Source organism: Lates calcarifer, linkage group LG19 (assembly GCF_001640805.2).
Source record: "Lates calcarifer isolate ASB-BC8 linkage group LG19, TLL_Latcal_v3, whole genome shotgun sequence".
NCBI lineage: Eukaryota > Metazoa > Chordata > Actinopteri > Centropomidae > Lates > Lates calcarifer.
In genome coordinates, this window is record NC_066851.1 from 17,416,774 (window position 1) to 17,433,766 (window position 16,993).

Consider the following 16,993-nt stretch of genomic DNA (forward strand, 5'->3'; position numbering starts at 1 on the left):
ACAAGATGGAGGCAGAGATCTCTTTAAAGTTTTTGCTTGAAAATGTGAATGGTTCTTTTTTTTTTTTTGTTTGTAGGTGCCAGACAAGTGAATGCTTCTGCTCCACTGGTGTGATTTAAGAGAAACTTTCATTAGATTAAGCTCTTTTAGCAGGAACACACAAACACTATGTGCACACGTTTTACTACATCAAATCATTGTTTTTTCTGTATCTCTTTCTTCTTTTTCACATTTTACAAGAATAATCCTTTCTTTTCATTTTTTTACCATTTATATTTCATTACTTCTTTGTTTTGTAACATGTGCAAATAAATAATGAGTCAAAAAGACTCAACACAGACATTGACAGACAGATGCAAAGTCATATACATACATGCAGTTACATGTAGGTGAACAGACAATTTGGACAAAACAAGGGCAAAGCAGAGAGCGTGTGAACTGATGAGATAATGGGCAGGATCAGTGTCATATTTTCTCCCCAGGGAACTCCTCCCACTTCAACAAAAGTCCACCACTTTTTTTGTCCAATGAGAAAAGATGGTGGGAGGAACCTCTTTCTGTGATTGGCCCAGAGTTTCAGAGAGCCCCCTCCCCTCTCCCCTCCCTTCCTGAGGAGTTGGAGAGTTCACTGTTAGTTTTTTCTCAGCCACACTTAAAGTGTTCCAGAACAGAAGAAGCACGGTGCTTTGTCTGCTTCAGTGGAGAGTGTGTGTTTGTGTGTGTTTTGTTAGCATTGCTGTCTGTTCAGTGAAGCCAAGTGGATTGACCGGGCAACATGTGGGCTGCACGTCCACAGAAAGAGCAGGTTGGTAATGTCTCCCTCTCTGCCTCCCTGTTTGTCTCTGTGTCTGCTCCGTTCTATTTGCGTTCAGGGGCTGGTGGGGGAGATATGTGCTTCTGTGACACTCCTTGGTTTTGGGTTGTCAGTGGGATCATGTAGAAGGATGTGCAGTATGTTTGAGTTTGTCATTATACTGCACTTGTACTTGAACACACTTGTTGACTTGCTGTGTAGCACATATGTATTTAACATGACAAGGTGTTGCTGTGTCTGTTTATTTTTGTGGCTGGTCGTAGTGGAAAGATGTGCGTTTGTGTAAAAAGTCTTTGGTTAGGTGGGTGTGGAGACAAGTTTCTCTGCCTTTTTTATTTGCAGCAAGTGGTGGTGTGTTACCTGTTGTTGGACTTTACAGGTGTGTGTGCTGCCCTGCTGCCCCCTCTCACCGTCTCTGTTGTCTTTGTAACTGATACATATGATACTGACCTCTGGCATTCAGTAGTCTTCCTTTTGCACAGGCTGCAGCTGAGGCATGACCTCTTTTCCTTTCTGCAATAGTGCCAGCATAAACACACTGTACAATAACCTTTATTGCTAGTCCTGCCTCAAGCTGTAACTGTGTGTTCAAATGTATCGACCTGTTCCATGTGGTGCCATCTTGCTTTGTTTGTATTAATCATTAATATGGACAGTGGGAGAAGAATTTTAGTCCAGAACCACCTATTGTTTTTCACAGTTAAAGACATAAAGTTTAGCAACAAGATTTGAGCACAAGGAGAGAAGGATTGGAAGGATTTTAAATATTTTTGGCTTGGCAGGCACGTTTAGTGCTGTAAATTTATTCCAGATGCCGAATACAGCCTCATATCCTTCTGCCATATGGTGAACTCGCATCAAAGGTTTGTGAACCTGTGGGGTTTGCGGATAATTTACTCATTGTGCTCAGGATTGTACAACAGCAAGCTGTTTGTGCAGCTTTCATTGTCACTTTGCATTATTACACTGTGGAGGGTGTGTGGTTCACCAGTTTCCTTAACAGGAACAGACTTACTCAACAATACCTCTATAGATAAGAGGTTATGTCTAATTGAAGTTATGCAGCTGTGGTTAAGATGAATGGAAAATCTCCTCTGCACAGACTGTAGAAGAGGTCCATCAGATACAAGAATAGAAGTGATTTATTTGAAAGATGTCTCTCTGCCATTTTGCACTCAAGTCATCATTAGGACATATTTCTTACCTCTGTATCCAAACTGCCTCTATTTTTGAATCATAGTAGCCTACTTCTGTGTTAGTTTGTAGGAAATTCATGTGGTGTGTTATGAATTCTCAGGTATTGAGGTCCAGGACAATCAGGTGACAGTGGTTTCTTGCAAACCTGGTTCACCCAAATTTCAGAAAATCATATTTTGCCCCTTATCACTAGTGGTATCTAGCCACACAGACAGCTTGTGTTTGATTTGTCCAGGTTCTAAAATTTCTGTCTGCAAATGGAATTGTGTTTATTCAACAGCACATCTTTTCCATGAACAATAGTCTGGATAATCCACAGAACACACAGTCACAACAGTTTTCATGGATTAGTGTTTGGATTAGTGTTTAAAAAGAAGTAGTTCTAGTCAAACCTCTTCACAGCCTGGTCTGTGGATAAAATGGTTCATTGTTTATAGGAAAGATATGTTGATTTTTTAAAGCATCACTTTCTTAATTCCATCATGAGAATTCCAACTCCCGTCTTGGCTACAGAGGACTGGAGGTGGTCATTTAGATGAATGGTCTGTTTAAGTCAAGCACACAACTTTTCTCCATACTCCCTGTCCTGCTACTGTAATAATCATAGTGAGTCAGAGTCACTTTAGTGGTCTGGACACAAGTTATAATTTGGTAATTTCCAGGCGCAAACTTAGCTCCTCTGGTAGGGCCGAGTCAGGCTTGGCTGAAACAGAGAGCGAGCGAGAGCAGTTCCCTCACTCCTCCAGTACAATGATGCCTTGTGTTACAGCCAGCAGAGCGCCACTCTGGTGATGATGACGATTCCTATTTCTCTCTCTCTTTTTCTGGCATCTACTGTGTGTCTTGCTTTCTCTGCCTCTCTGACCATCCCTACCCCCCCACCCCCATCCATGGTGTGAAAGATTAGATAATAGGCAGCTTTAGTGTGGGCAGAGAAAGAGAGGTGTCACAGACCTCTCTCATTGCTTCTCTCTCCCTTCCTCCCTCCATCTTCGTCCTCTCTCTCTCTCTCTCTCTCTCTCTCTCTCTCTCTCTCTCTCTCTCTCTCTCTCTCTCTCTCTCTCTCTCTTTGTACCATCTGCGCCATGAGGAGCTTGGCACCGCACGATCTGCAAATGCAAAGCTGTGTTTATGTTGTCTTTATTGTACTGTATGTATGTCTGCAAGTGTGTATACACTGGTGAGCATGAATGGCAGTCTGCTCTGCAAAGACGACGTGTACATGTATGTAAGGTATCTTTAAATTGATTTACATCAGTCACTGTGTTTGCCTCAGCACTAAATGTCAAGCTTGTTATCACACATCCAGAAATAGACGATCCATCTCACAAGATTCTATTTTTCCTACCACTCGATGGGTAATCAGTGACAGCACCTCTGCTGATGTTGACATAGATGTTCAGTCCACCTCCAGTGTTCTTGCCAACAATTTGACACTTTTCAAACACGTAAACCCAGTGTGGAAGGACAAAAGTAGAAATACCAGATGTTAGTTAAGACAGGTAGCTGTGCAGAGTTCATTTCCACCATGACATTTTAACTTAAGATAAGCTGTGATGAGGTCATTGTTGGTCATTCTTGCTGTCTAATTGTTGGTCATTATGTTACACTCAGAAAAATGACAATGGCAAATTCTGCTTTTGCATACCTCACCTGTTACAGTGAAGGTCAATGCATTCCACAACTTGGTGTTGAAATGCCATAATTCACTTTTTGGGTGAATTCACCTTTTCCCAACCAATTTTTTCTACTTCCATCGAGTCCGTGATTTCCCATGTTTTCCAGAAGCACCAGCCTCTTTTCTGAAAGTACAACATAAATCTAGGACTGTGTGATACAGTCCAAATCATTTACACAATCTGTATATGCAGATGTATTCTCCCATAAATTTGTAACTACCTAAACACAAATTCACATATAAAATAATCCAACAGATGTTCAAAAAAATTGGATTGTGTTACACTTCTCTCTCCTTAATGGTGACAGTAATGTCAAAAACCAGTCCAGCAATTCTATTAATTTTACAAATTTAAATTTACATTTTTCATTTTCAACTCTGGGAAATTCCTGTCTTTGTATAGTTTGACTCCTCCACATTCTGGTTGGTGCTGATACAGAGGCTGCACACTATGTGATTACAGTGAAATGCTTTATTAAATGTGAAGTATTTGAGAATGGTATGTGTGAAAAACTGCAGAGAAATAAGACATGACATACAAAGAATGAGAGTGGAATGTTGGTGTGATGTATGAATTTCCCTCAAATGAAAACATAATCTGTAGGTGGTGTTCACCTTTGACCTCTCTACCACCAGCATACCCTAAAGCAGCAGAGGAAAATCATTTTGTTTAACATATTGGAAATATGAACTTTGTCCACCCAGCTGTGGGTATGGACAATACCAATGATTTCCCATTCAAGACATTCAGGATTTAGTTTAGGGCTCGTGCAGTGAGCACAACTCAGCTTCCAGCAGCAGCCACGGCATGATGAATTCTCATGTTAAAGAGAGATGTAACTTTCTGAAGAAGGGAGACCCTCTTTCCCAGACTAGACTACTAAAAACGCAGTGCCTACTTTAGTGTAAGAGATTCTAGTATTACAAGGGGTACAATTTGTGATAAAAGGAGAGCTTTGCAGAAAAAAACATGCACAATCATTTTACAGGTGGACCGATCCAATGGGAATGCCTTCCCACACAGTTCACAAAAACTTGGCAGAACCTTCCTAACGAAACTTCATTTTAGACAGCATCAGCTACACAACTGATAAGGGATGCAGATTTTTCTTTTCTGGTAATAGATAACACACGGTCACAGTGACCTTGTCTTTCTTCCCATGTGTCCCTCATGGGTCCTTGCATTGAGGCATAAGAGGCTCTGCTGCAAAAACACAAACTAGAGCATGTCTCATGTCCTCTTATTTCAAAGCCACAGAGGGAAGTGTTTTATGTTATAATAAATCACAGGGGGTGGATGGAACCAAATTAGGGACATTAAATGCAACAAGGCCACAGTTGTAGTATATGTATATGCTTGATAGCTGAAAGTTAGATGGGAAGGTTGATACCAACCAAAATAAGACACACCTGTCCTTTAAATATGAAACCACCTCATGCGTCTGATTAGCTTAGCATAGCACAAAGACTGCAAACAGGGTGCTGTAACTAGCCTGGCTCTGTCCAGTGGTTATATCTACCTTCACCTGTAAAGATCACTAATGACCACATTATGTCCTCTCTGTTGAATTTGTTAAAAAGCCACAGTGTAAACATGGCACGACTGGAGCAGTAGCTGACGAGTCCACCCGTTGCCTGGAAACTGCTTTGAAATGAAGAAATAGTCTGGCACATAACCCCATGTAAAACAGAGAATTATTGTTCTACACCTCAGTATATAACAAGATATAACAGGTTAATTAGTGAGTTTAGAGTTGCCAACAGGGGGGATTATATTATTGTTGGAAAAAGCCAGATTAGCTGTGTCCAGCCTTTATGCTAAGCTAAGCTAATTGCCTCCTGGCTCCATTTTAATATTTAGCAGACATAAAAGTGGTGTCAACCTTCTTACAGGTATTAAGGCATCAAGTCAACTATTTGTTAAATAAGTTGGGAATAAATACATTTTGTTGTGTAGTTCTTTTACCCAGACCCAGAAGGTCAGCATTCAAATGGTCCTTTAGAGCAGTTGAATGAATTAAAGCTCTACAGACAGAGTGAGTGTCCTGCTGGGAGACACTAAACACCAGTGAGAAAGAATTTCCTGGTTTTTCACAACCAGGAAATTGAAAGTTAGTTCCTGTTAATGGCTTATAACTGATCTTTGAAGCACACTCCCATCCCAAAAATTTAGTTAAATGTCACATCCGCAGTAATGGATTCACTCTTATTAGAATTTATGATGATAGGTCCCTGCATGACAAGTGTGCCAATACGTTTTTAATGGATCTGTGGAGCACGGTGAGAGACTAAATTTCTCATGTGTCACATGTTGAAAAGATTGACGAGTTCCCACTTTACTTTTATTATGCCATCGTTTTTTTCCCTCTGTCTGCCAAACTCTACCAAACCTCCGCAGTTCTTCTCCCACTCAACATTCTTTCATTTCTTCATCTATGATTTCACAGTGCATTGATTCCAACTAATTGACATTTAAGAGGGACGATACCACATGAAGGGGGGGAGGCAGACACTCTTAGCTGCTTCTACTTATATATTAGCAGCTTGTTGGCTGTAAAAACTATCGCCATGACAACAGGACAGGAAGCAGGAAGTAGGCATGTTCCTTTAGAATGGAGTAGAGAGATAACTCCTCGTTCCATTACGCTCTCCTCTTCTCTCCCACCAGGTTATATGGATGCAGTTCATGTGTTTGAGTGCATGTGTCTGACATCTGAGTCTACACACGCAGACATTCAAGCCACATTCAGAATTCCAAGTTCCCCTGCAGTTAACCTCTGTGTGGGTCAAGCCTGTGGTGGGTCATGGGTATTCTTAGAGCAGGGAGATAACTGCATAAATCATAAATACTTCATCATCATCAGTCATAAATACTTCTCCTTGAATCCAAGATTCAAGAGTTCAACCATTGTGCATTGTTGAATTTGATGATTTAGTGTGTCTTATGTCTACAAAGATCAAAGGTCCTGTTAATTTTTAATGAACCAAAGCTGACATTTTGTTTTGACATTTTGATTTACATTTTGCTTTTACTGGCTGCTTTCTCTTCTTTTTGGACTTAACAACTACGTGGCCTTTCTCTTTTGATAAAACTAGCAGATAAATCTTGATGGCATTATGTAGCTTCCACACTTTAACATTTAAATATTCCTACAGTCATCAAAGGACAACAGGAAAACCATGCACACTCTCTATATACTTTGAATATGGACATATTTAGACATCTCACTATTTTTAGCTGCGTGAAATAGCTGTTCCTACACTGTTGTCCCTCTGCATAAAACATGACGCAGCAAAGTGAGGTTCTTAGAGCCAGGGCTGACTCAGCAATGGACAAACATACTCTTCTTGGGACTGTGTGGAAAATAACGATTTCATAAGTAGTTTGGGGAATTTCCTGGATTGTGGGCTGCACAGTACTTTTTCCACAAAAACTACAGGATTTCTTTGCACTGCTGTAAGTGACTGAAATGCTGACTATTATAGTCCTGGGAAAAAAACACCACACATTAGATGTGCATGTGCTAAATAATGAATACTTATGGCCATGATTTAGAATCCCTATAGTAAAATCTCATCAGATTTGAGCATCCGAATCCAGGAAAACAGATTGAGAAATTGAATGAATGAAAAGACTAAATGGTCTTGCGGGGATCAGTGGAAACAGACAGACATGCAGTCACTTCAGGCAACTGGTGACTGCTGGTGACTCCTCTGACTGTGTGAGCGTGTTGGATCTTGTTCAGGCGAGTGGGAATGTTTACTGTCAAGCTGTTCTCTGTTGCTGTACGTGCTCATGTGTTATTTACTTGTCACAAACATTTTTAGCTCCAAACAGAAGAATTTAGCACTCTGCAGGGAAAGGAAGACATTTCATCTTCCTCGCTTGAGCAGTGTATTTTTAAGATGGGTCATATGCAGACGGTTTCCGGCTAAAGTTTCACTGGAATAGATCGTGGGAAATATTACAGCTAGACATTACTGGCACCTTAAATGAATCTAGGCAGTGGAAGGTAGTCACCTGTAAACCTGTGTCAGTCTTGGAGTGTTTGATTTGTTTTGCCTTCACTGACTGGAGAGAAACAAATGACTTGTATCTTTGTGTTGCTCCTGCCCCAACTTGCCTCGGAGAAAACGGGCTAGAAATCACATGAATCACCAAAACCTCATCCTTTGGTGGTACTCCTCTCTGTTAACCTTAAACTAAGAAGAAAAGAAACTGCCTTCGGGGACAGTGACTTCATGATTTCACTTCATCTGTTTATCATTGCCAGACTTTCAAAGTACTTTTGAGTGCTCAGGCTGACTCTGGAACTTAAGTCCACAATTCCTGTAAACCCCCTTTACTTTCTGTCCAGATTGAGTGTTTATTTAACTAATGACTGCTTTCTGTCTTCGTTTTATCAAAATGGTGTCAGATGTTTACATATTTAAACAAGTTCTGCTCATCTTTTTACATTAATGAATACACGCAGTGAGCTGGGATACCATAACAGGGAGCATCTGTGCTGCTCGTAAACACACATATCACTTTGAATGTTTTCCTCTCCAAAATGAATATTTTTAACCAACAGGTCACGCTAACATCCTCTGGAGTAATGTTAATCATAACCCAGTCAAGCCAATTTCCAACACAGTGTGAGAGACCAGCATTTCTGTTGTGGACCAAATTGTCCTACTACTTACTTAAAATAGAGCAGAGAGCTTTTTCTTTCACACAGATTCAGGTAAAATAGGGGATTCAACATGACAGAGTGCAGACAAATGATCCACAATAATGTACAGCAATAAGGGAGTGTATAAGATATAGAAAATTCTAGTTATGAAATCTTTCAGAGTCTGTCTGCTGATGCAGCTGCTTTCCTCCCTCTCCTCCTGAGTCTTTTATTCTTTCCTACTTTTGTCCAGACTCAGAGGGAAGTTTGTTAATGGCCCACATGAGCATGGGTATGACTAAGCATACTGCTGGGTGGTTTTGTATGTGTTTGAGTTTTTCTTTTTTGCCTGGAAAGTGTCCTGCATTTGAAAGGTTGAATGTTTTTAATGCTGTGTTTGGGTTATATTCCACACCCTAGCTCCGTTTTAGCAGAATCATACAGATGACTGTATTCGGGGCTAAAATAAAGCTGGAGCAGCAGTGAAGCAAACAAATATGTTTCATTTTTCAGGTTTAACAGGTGTTTGATTTCTGAAGAACTGTTTATTTTACAAAACAAACTGAAGTTCCTGGTGGTGTGTAGTGGTCACGTTAAAGTGAAACTAAAACAAAGAATCAAGTATTTTGACTGCGCAGTAACTGTGTGCATCGTGCTTTGTCTTGATGTCGTGCACAAGCACTACAACTAGTGCCATGTTAGTGTAGTACAAATACACAGGTGTAGGTGTGTGTAGGAGGGTATGGCTGATTGTATGCAAGCATGTGCATGACGTCCAGCCTTGTCAGGTCAGTAAATTACATCACCAGCATCGCTTCGTTAACTTGCACTCCCACACATGCCTTTGATCAAATGATTTCCAGACACAGCGATGACAAAATACCACAAACCATGAAGTAATACTTGGTAAGGGTGTCATAATCAAGAATTTTTTGTCAAACCTCAATTAAAGAAAAATGTGACATACAGTTTGGGGAGAGCAGAGACTTTACAAGTCAGAATGGATAAACTTGTAAGTGGAAGATCCAGTTGGATGAGTGGATATGACTTCTTGTTCCTAATCAATTCCAATTCCTAATGGAGATCAGATCAAAATGACAGTTTGTCTAACGACCTCAAAGTTGAAAATGAAGTTGACCATATTTAGAAGGAGCAGTGAACTGAATATTTTCTCAGTATCTTCTGTGAAAAAGTGACATAAAGGTTCAGATTCAGGCTGTGAGTACATTAAACTCATGATTAGACATGTGATTTGGATTAGTGTATGTAGTAATAATGAACAAGTGAATTCTAGTCAGAGAGTTTGTCATTAACTGACTCAGCAAGGCACAAACTGTAATAGTGACTGACACATGCTATATTGATTTCCACTTTTCACTCATGGGTGGAGGTTGTGTGTGCATGACTAATATTTGGGCAGCACAAGATCTGACGAATTTGTTTCAGTTTGAACTGTTACACAATGACCTCCACCTCAAGGTGTTACCCATGTTACCCAGTATTTACAGATCTCACCAGCTGCCAAACAGCGCCTCAAGCATGAGTGTAACACTTCAGAAAATGATTTGTTTACAGCAGTGTTTTGGTCTCTGTGACCCTCTGACCCTTCTGACACTGACCCTCCTCACACTACAAAAATAGTTCCCAGAACAAACAATACTTAGTGCTGCACCAAGGCCAGATATGCTATTGGACAAAACATACTTGCGTGAGACAGTGTTTTGTTTTTTGTTTTTTTTACTGATATTTTGACAGTAGTTCAGCATTATTGTTATTGTTAAAACTGCAAATGTTATATGAGAAAATCTGATATTTGTTCATATTTAGTTTTTAAAATCTAAAAATGTATGACTTTGTAGAATTATCTAAAATAGTTTAGGGCTCCAGAAATAATAATCAACACAGTGGTTTGTCTGCTAGGACACAATAACCCCATAGAACATACAGACAGGAGAAACATAACAAATGTAGACGATTCCCAAAAAGGTATAAGAGTCCACTAAATTGTTTTGAGTAGACAAATGGTGTAAATTACATACTATGGCCTATGCAGTCACCAGCTCTCAAGCAAGTTGAATATCTATGGAAGATTCTGGAGTGTAATTTGTCACTCATCTGTGTGTATGTTTCTTCTTGCCATTTATTAGCTGTACATTTGAAAAGTAATCCATAGCTATTTATTATCTGTCTTATTAACTTTTGTGATATGGTCTAAATGTGGGCCTATGATGATAAATTAGACCAAAATATAGCCTCCTGTCCGTCACCTGATCTGTTGGCTTTCAGCACAAGACTGCGTCATTTTGGATATTTTCATTCTAGTGCTGCTGTTGTCTAGAATGCTGGCCACATTATGACCTTGAAACCTGTTACAGCTGTGCCTGCAGTGTGTGTTTTCTTTAGTAGGAGCCTGCATACTTGTGGTCCCCAATGGGCTCTTATGATAGAACATGCGTGTCTTGTATAACCAGTCACGATCGGTATAGGATTAAAAGGTTAAAAGTCAAGTGATGGTTCTTTTGTGTGGGAGTACTTGTACACAGTCACATAGCTTAAAGCATAGGCGAGGACGTGCAAACCCACACACTCTGAACTTTATGTTGCGTTTTCTGATTTCAAAATCCTCATCTCTCCTCTGTATTCTAGGTGCACCCTGCTCTGGGGGCTAACTGTTAAGCATGCTGGGTAAGGCTCAGCCAACTACCAGTAACCTCAACCTGGTGAACTCAGAAGTTTCTGACGCCACAGCGGCCCCGGACGTACACGACGGTATCAAGATGGCCGACCTGGTGGAAAGTTTGGACACCAGAGAGCTGGACATAGGAGAGGGAGAGGAGATCGACTATGATGGAAACTACTTAGGTGTGTGTGTGTGTGTGTGTGTGTGTATGTATGTGTTTGTTTGTTTTTTCTTGTTTTTTCTCTCTGCCTCAAGTAGGCCCATCTCACCATAATTTCTCCCAATAAGATAATACCTGAAAGAAAATGTAACAATAGACAAACCAAATAACCCTGAGTTAAAGGAACACATGCTGTGCTTTTGATCCTTTTGAACACAATGAATCAGAAGAATACCTGGCAAACCATTCAAAAGCAATTAAACCAAACAAAGCAGCCAATTATTCCAGTGAAAAACAGTTACTTTTGCTAAATATTATGCAAACTCCTGAAGAGATTAAACTTACAGGAAACATAACTTGTCCACGTTCAGCATTTATAGACAAGATTTATATGGCGATATAAGCCCAAAACAGTGAGTTTGTGACTGTCCTCTTAGGGTTATTCTCAGGGTGTCTGGGAAATGTAGGAAATTAAGGAATAGTGGCACAGGCAGACTAAGATGGTTTGCATATGGAAAATTAGACTGAATAGTAAAATATTTGATTCGAATGCACTGAGCCTCCAAACTGGAATCTAGCAGTGCAAGAGTATGAGGGTGGATTTTTCCTTTACATAATTTAGACCTCACAAACTTTACCAGAAAATAAACAGAAAGATTTGTCCTAACACTGGAAAGTAGCAAAGCATAAAAATCTTGAACAAAGGCCGACTTTCCAGCGATGCAGCCTACTCGCTCCTAAGCATCCCGAGCAACTCCTACATAACACAAACCACGCTAAACATCCGCCTCTCTTTCTCTCTCCCAGGGGACTGTCGTATCCCATTTTCAGCAGTGTATGCCACAGTGGGCTTCAAGGAGGCCAGTGCTAGGGTTTACCTCCCCACTGTGCCCATTACTGCCCGGATCCTGGAGGTGGAGAGATTCACCACTGCTCAGGACCGCTTCAACCTGTCGCACCACAGGAGTGTCAACAAGGTGCTGCGCACGAACCAATACAATCAGAAAAACACAGTATTTTATATTTCCACATGGATTTCTCTCTCTCAAACACACACGCTCACTGATTCCCGTCTCCCTGTGTGTTGTGTGTCTTTCTGTAGTCTCTACCAGCAGTGTTTAAGATTGAGCTGAAGCATGGTGAGTTTACCTGGGTGGTGAAGAGGAAGGAGAAACATTTCATGGAGCTGCACAGAGAGCTGAGGACATACAAGACCTTCATGAGGATACCGCTGCCATCGCGCAGGTTGGCACCTACACACTTAGATTTACACTCCCACATGGACATGCACATGTACAAACACCAACAAACACAAGACTTGATGTGCATGTAAATGCACAGTATGTCACATTGCACTGACTTACAGTCTTTTGCTGAAGACATACCCTAAACATAAGCTAAAAACAAGTTTTTAATTTTTAATTTTATAGTTATTTTATAGTAATAGTTTTTGTTCCCAAAGTTTTTCCCACAACATAATCAATACAAGTACACACTCAGGTGCATTAATACACTGAACAGTGTTACATTTCCATCATAAGAAGCTAGAGCTAGCAGGCGTTTAGTTTTAGCTTAGCATTAAGACTGCAAACAGGGAGAAAAGCTTTACATCTACTAAGCAGTACATCTTGAAATCACCTAGAAATCAAACCGTTAAAATCTATTTTATTTAATCCATGCACATTACAGAAATGTAAAAACAAGAAGTTGTGGTTACGTATTGGCTAAGCTAGCTGCCTCCCCCTGCTTTCAGTCTTTATGTTATGTTAAGCTAATAGCCTCCTGTAGCGTCATGTTTAGCGCACAAATATGAAAGTGGTAAAGATCTTCTCATCCAGCTCTCTTCAAGAAAGCAAATAAGTGCATTTCCCAAAATGCCAGACTGACAGTAATTACCTGCTACCTCTTGTAATTTATGAGCATTTGCATAATGTTCTGTACAGTCCCTTAACTAATGGTACACTGACATTTGAACTAGCTTTTCCTCCATTACTTCCTTTTTTTTCTGTTTCCCTCCCTCCCTCACTCCTTTTGTCTCTGTTTCACACTGGTGATGTGAACGCTTGAAAACAAAGACATTTTGCTCTTGGTTTTAAATAGGATTTATGCTGCAGCCCTGGCTGGTCTGTGATGCTCTCCTCCTTTTGTTGTCTCTCTTTTATGAGGGATGGATTTTAAGAATTTGGTTGTTGTTCTTTTTTTTTAATAATAAGCTTTGCTGTTTTCGGATGAATGTCAATTTTTCTGCACTGCATTCCTGGTTGATCTACATTAACACACCAGTGAGTCGGCCCACTGTCAGTTTATTCAAGCTTTTACATCCACCTGTGTAAGCACCTGCTGACAGATAGTATATAGAAAATGTGCTTGTTGTAATTTTCTAAGCAGGCAAGTGTGTTTTTAGTTTTAGGCAAAGGTTGATGACACAACACAACTTCAGACTTACAGGATGAAGTATGGAAACACTATGTGATTTGACAACTGCTCTGTGTCACATCGCCTGGGCCTTTCACACCTTAATTTCCTCTGTCCTCCCTCTCAGCCACACGGTGAGGAGAAGAACAGTGAGGAAGAGCGAGGTGAGGGAGATGCCGTCCCTGCCGAGGGGAGGAGGAGACGAGCTGGTGCGAGACGAGCAGGTGTCCAGCCGGAGGGTATGTCTGAGCAACAGCGTTTGCAGCTTCTTTGCCTGTTTTTCCTGTTTGGAAAATTCACTCTGGTCATATCTTAACTTTATGGCAAGGAGATCTCCTTGCACTCGCTTGTTGCCATGGTACTTAACTCCTTACCAGTATGTCTATCCTCTCTGACAATGTGTGTATGTTTGTGTCTCTGTCTGCGCATGTTAGTGTATACCTGCATGGATTTTGCCATTAAAATACTCACAGTGGCCAAAACATAGTGTATGTGTTTCTGCAGAGACAATTAGAAGACTATTTGAACAAGCTGCTGAGGATGGCCATGTACCGCAAATATCACCATACTGTGAGTAATCATACTAAGCACTGCAAGCTGTGACACTTTAACAACACTCAGTATGAAATTCAACTTTCATCTAGTTTTGTTTGTACATTTTGTTTGCAAATGTATCATGTCTTCTACTGTGAGTACCTAAGATGCACTGTAAAAGTTTTACTGTGTTCTACCATTACGGTGGAACACTGAGTGCTAGTACAGAAATATCATATGTTTACCCATAGCGCTGTGTCTGTTTTACGTTGACACACTCAAGGAATTCAAGTATATTATGACTGCTCCTTTAAGCTAATCTCAAGATCAAGTTAAATGTCTTGATGACAATAGTGTATCAGTGAGAAACACAAGACAATATTATTTTTTTTCTGGGAATTGCATATAAAAACTGTAGTCATTTACCCTATTTTTATATATATATATATATATTACAAAAGATTTACAGGCTGTTGCATATCTTATTTTTCCATAGCTTGTAATAGTGTAACCCTTACTCACTATTTCTGATTTTCAAAAACTCAAAATCCAAAGAACAAGTGCTGCAAAATAGTTAGGTGACTTATTATCAGAGCCATCTTATATTTGGACTAAACATATGTACTCTTAAGTATATTAAACTTAATCCTTACCCTTACTTACTGTGGAATGAGCCTTAAACCAGACCAATACTAGATTTATCCATAGCTTTGTGCCTTTAGTGTGCTGACATATTAATGCTGTGCATCATTCTGACACATTACATATAAATATCTTATGTGACAACACTTTTTAAAGATAATTTAAGATGAGTCACATTGCTTCCAGGTGGATGATAATGTGTGAAGGCGGCAGTCGCTCGCTCACAGAGTCATGTGTTGATGTACAGCATGTATCACATTTGCGCCCATGCAAAAATCACTGTGTGAAGCCTCTTGTTGTCTCTTCCTGTCTATTCTCAGATGGAGTTCATTGACGTCAGCCAGCTGTCGTTCATTCATGACTTGGGACCCAAAGGATTGTGAGCATTTTCTCTTGTTGCAGTCCCTTTGAATCCCACGTAAAACACTTCTAACAGTCCTTTATAAGGAGGATAAAAGACGAAGAAGTCAAGCATTTGAGCTGAAATCTAGAGAATTAGGATGGAAATTACGCGTCAAAGTTCTGACAGACTTTCTTGAAATGTGCTCATTTTCAAACCTCCAAGTCTCCTGTTATATTTTACATCCCGGTGTAGTTTATTTAGAATATATGTGACAATTTTTTTGTGTCTTCTCCAGGGAAGGGATGATCTATAAGCGCTCAGGCGGACACCGTATCCCTGGCATGAACTGCTGTGGTCACAGCCAAGCCTGCTACCGCTGGTCCAAACGGTGTGTGGTTACCTTCCGTCCATGTCTTTCGCTCTCTCTCTTTGTCTATCTTTGTCCTTATCTTCCAGTCTTTATCTGTTTGTGCCTCTTTTATTCTCTCTCCTATTGTTGTAGTTGCTATGTTCACATACAGTGCATACATGCATATACAAACCATGCCCAGATTGGCTCAAAATGCCCCTTGAGGGACGAATAAAGCACATTGAATTTTTTAATTTAAAAAAAAAAAAATCATTTTATTTTATTTTAACTGGCAAACCTATCAAAAATGTAGGTGTGATCGCTCTGAAGCACAAAAGAAAAGAAACATTCCAGACTCAATTTTCTGGCAGGAAGCTGTTAGGGTGTGGGTGTTAAAACAGGGGGGGAAAAAAAAGAAAAAAGTGCAAAAACTCAGTGTCCATTAATTGCACATTTAAAAATATCACAATAATTACTTCTTAATAAGTGTTATTTTTTGGTTGTCATGTGAATTTTTATTCTTTTTTTTTAGTTTGCTAACAAAATCTCAGTAGCATCTTCTACCCAGCTGTACTGGCACACGCTTGCCTCTCTCTTCATCTGTTTCTGTTTCTCTATCTTTCCTTTCTTTCTCTTTGTCACAGCCAAATTATTATGTGAGCAGTTTTTATTGTTATTTTCCAAAGACAACACACACACATACAAAAAAATCCCACACGTTTGAAACGCCCGGCCCCATCCACCTACATCCCCGTGATGATTTTCTTCCTACACCCGTTCCTTAAAACAAGAAATACAAGAAAAAGTCCACAGCACTCAGTCCAGATCTGGAGCACTTCACACAGACTCACAAATCACAAATCCTCATGATCATGATGATCACAATAATGACAGCTGTTTGTGTTTGTTTTTGTGTTGTATAGCTGGCTGGTGGTGAAGGACTCATGCTTGTTGTACATGAAGCCAGACTCAGGGGCCATTTCCTTCGTCCTGCTGGTGGATAAAGAATTCAGCATCAAGATGGACTCCAAAGACACAGAGACCAAACATGGTGTCCGGATTGATAGCCTCTCCAGGTTATACTTCTTTGTGTGTATGTGTGTGTGAGTCACAATGGATCCTGATGCTACTTAGAGCGATTAAAAGGAAAATCCTCCCTCTCACACTGTTTGGTAAAATCAGTTTATGATGTTTATTCCAAATGGGTATTTTGTAATGAGGTGAGGTGTTTTTTCTTCAGCCTGTATCATTCAGTTCTTACACAGTTATTTCCTAAAGTAAAAGACTTTCAAGAAACTTCCTACAACCCAATCCATTTGTGAGTTTTATTTGTAGGTGGAGAGCTTTATATCAATAGTAGGGACGCAGAAAAAATATATTCTCCCTTGGCCGAAAATGAACTGAAACTATGTTGCATTCAGGCTTGGTGATTCTGTACAAGATAGTGCCAAAACACTGATTTGTCCTGTCTATAAATTTTCCTTTAATCATTAAAGGAAAACACAAATTCCTGCTTTGACAAACCT

General features: G+C 40.0%; 1 protein-coding gene across 3 annotated transcripts in view; it reads left to right on the top strand.

Annotated features, from left to right (window-relative positions):
* pld1a (phospholipase D1a) overlaps nt 1-16,993 on the top strand; it is a 30,616-nt gene that overhangs the window by 722 nt on the left and 12,901 nt on the right. For 2 of the 3 annotated variants that reach the window (XM_018663618.2, XM_018663620.2), the window contains 8 exons: nt 10,991-11,206; nt 11,992-12,161; nt 12,287-12,429; nt 13,727-13,838; nt 14,104-14,169; nt 15,096-15,154; nt 15,414-15,506; nt 16,391-16,543. In XM_018663618.2, coding sequence (XP_018519134.1) covers nt 11,023-11,206; nt 11,992-12,161; nt 12,287-12,429; nt 13,727-13,838; nt 14,104-14,169; nt 15,096-15,154; nt 15,414-15,506; nt 16,391-16,543 — 980 coding nt within the window. In that variant the 5' untranslated portion in view covers nt 10,991-11,022. Of the gene's footprint in view, nt 1-600; nt 806-10,990; nt 11,207-11,991; nt 12,162-12,286; nt 12,430-13,726; nt 13,839-14,103; nt 14,170-15,095; nt 15,155-15,413; nt 15,507-16,390; nt 16,544-16,993 lie in introns of those variants that run through there. The other variant, XM_018663619.2, reaches the window with a different exon arrangement.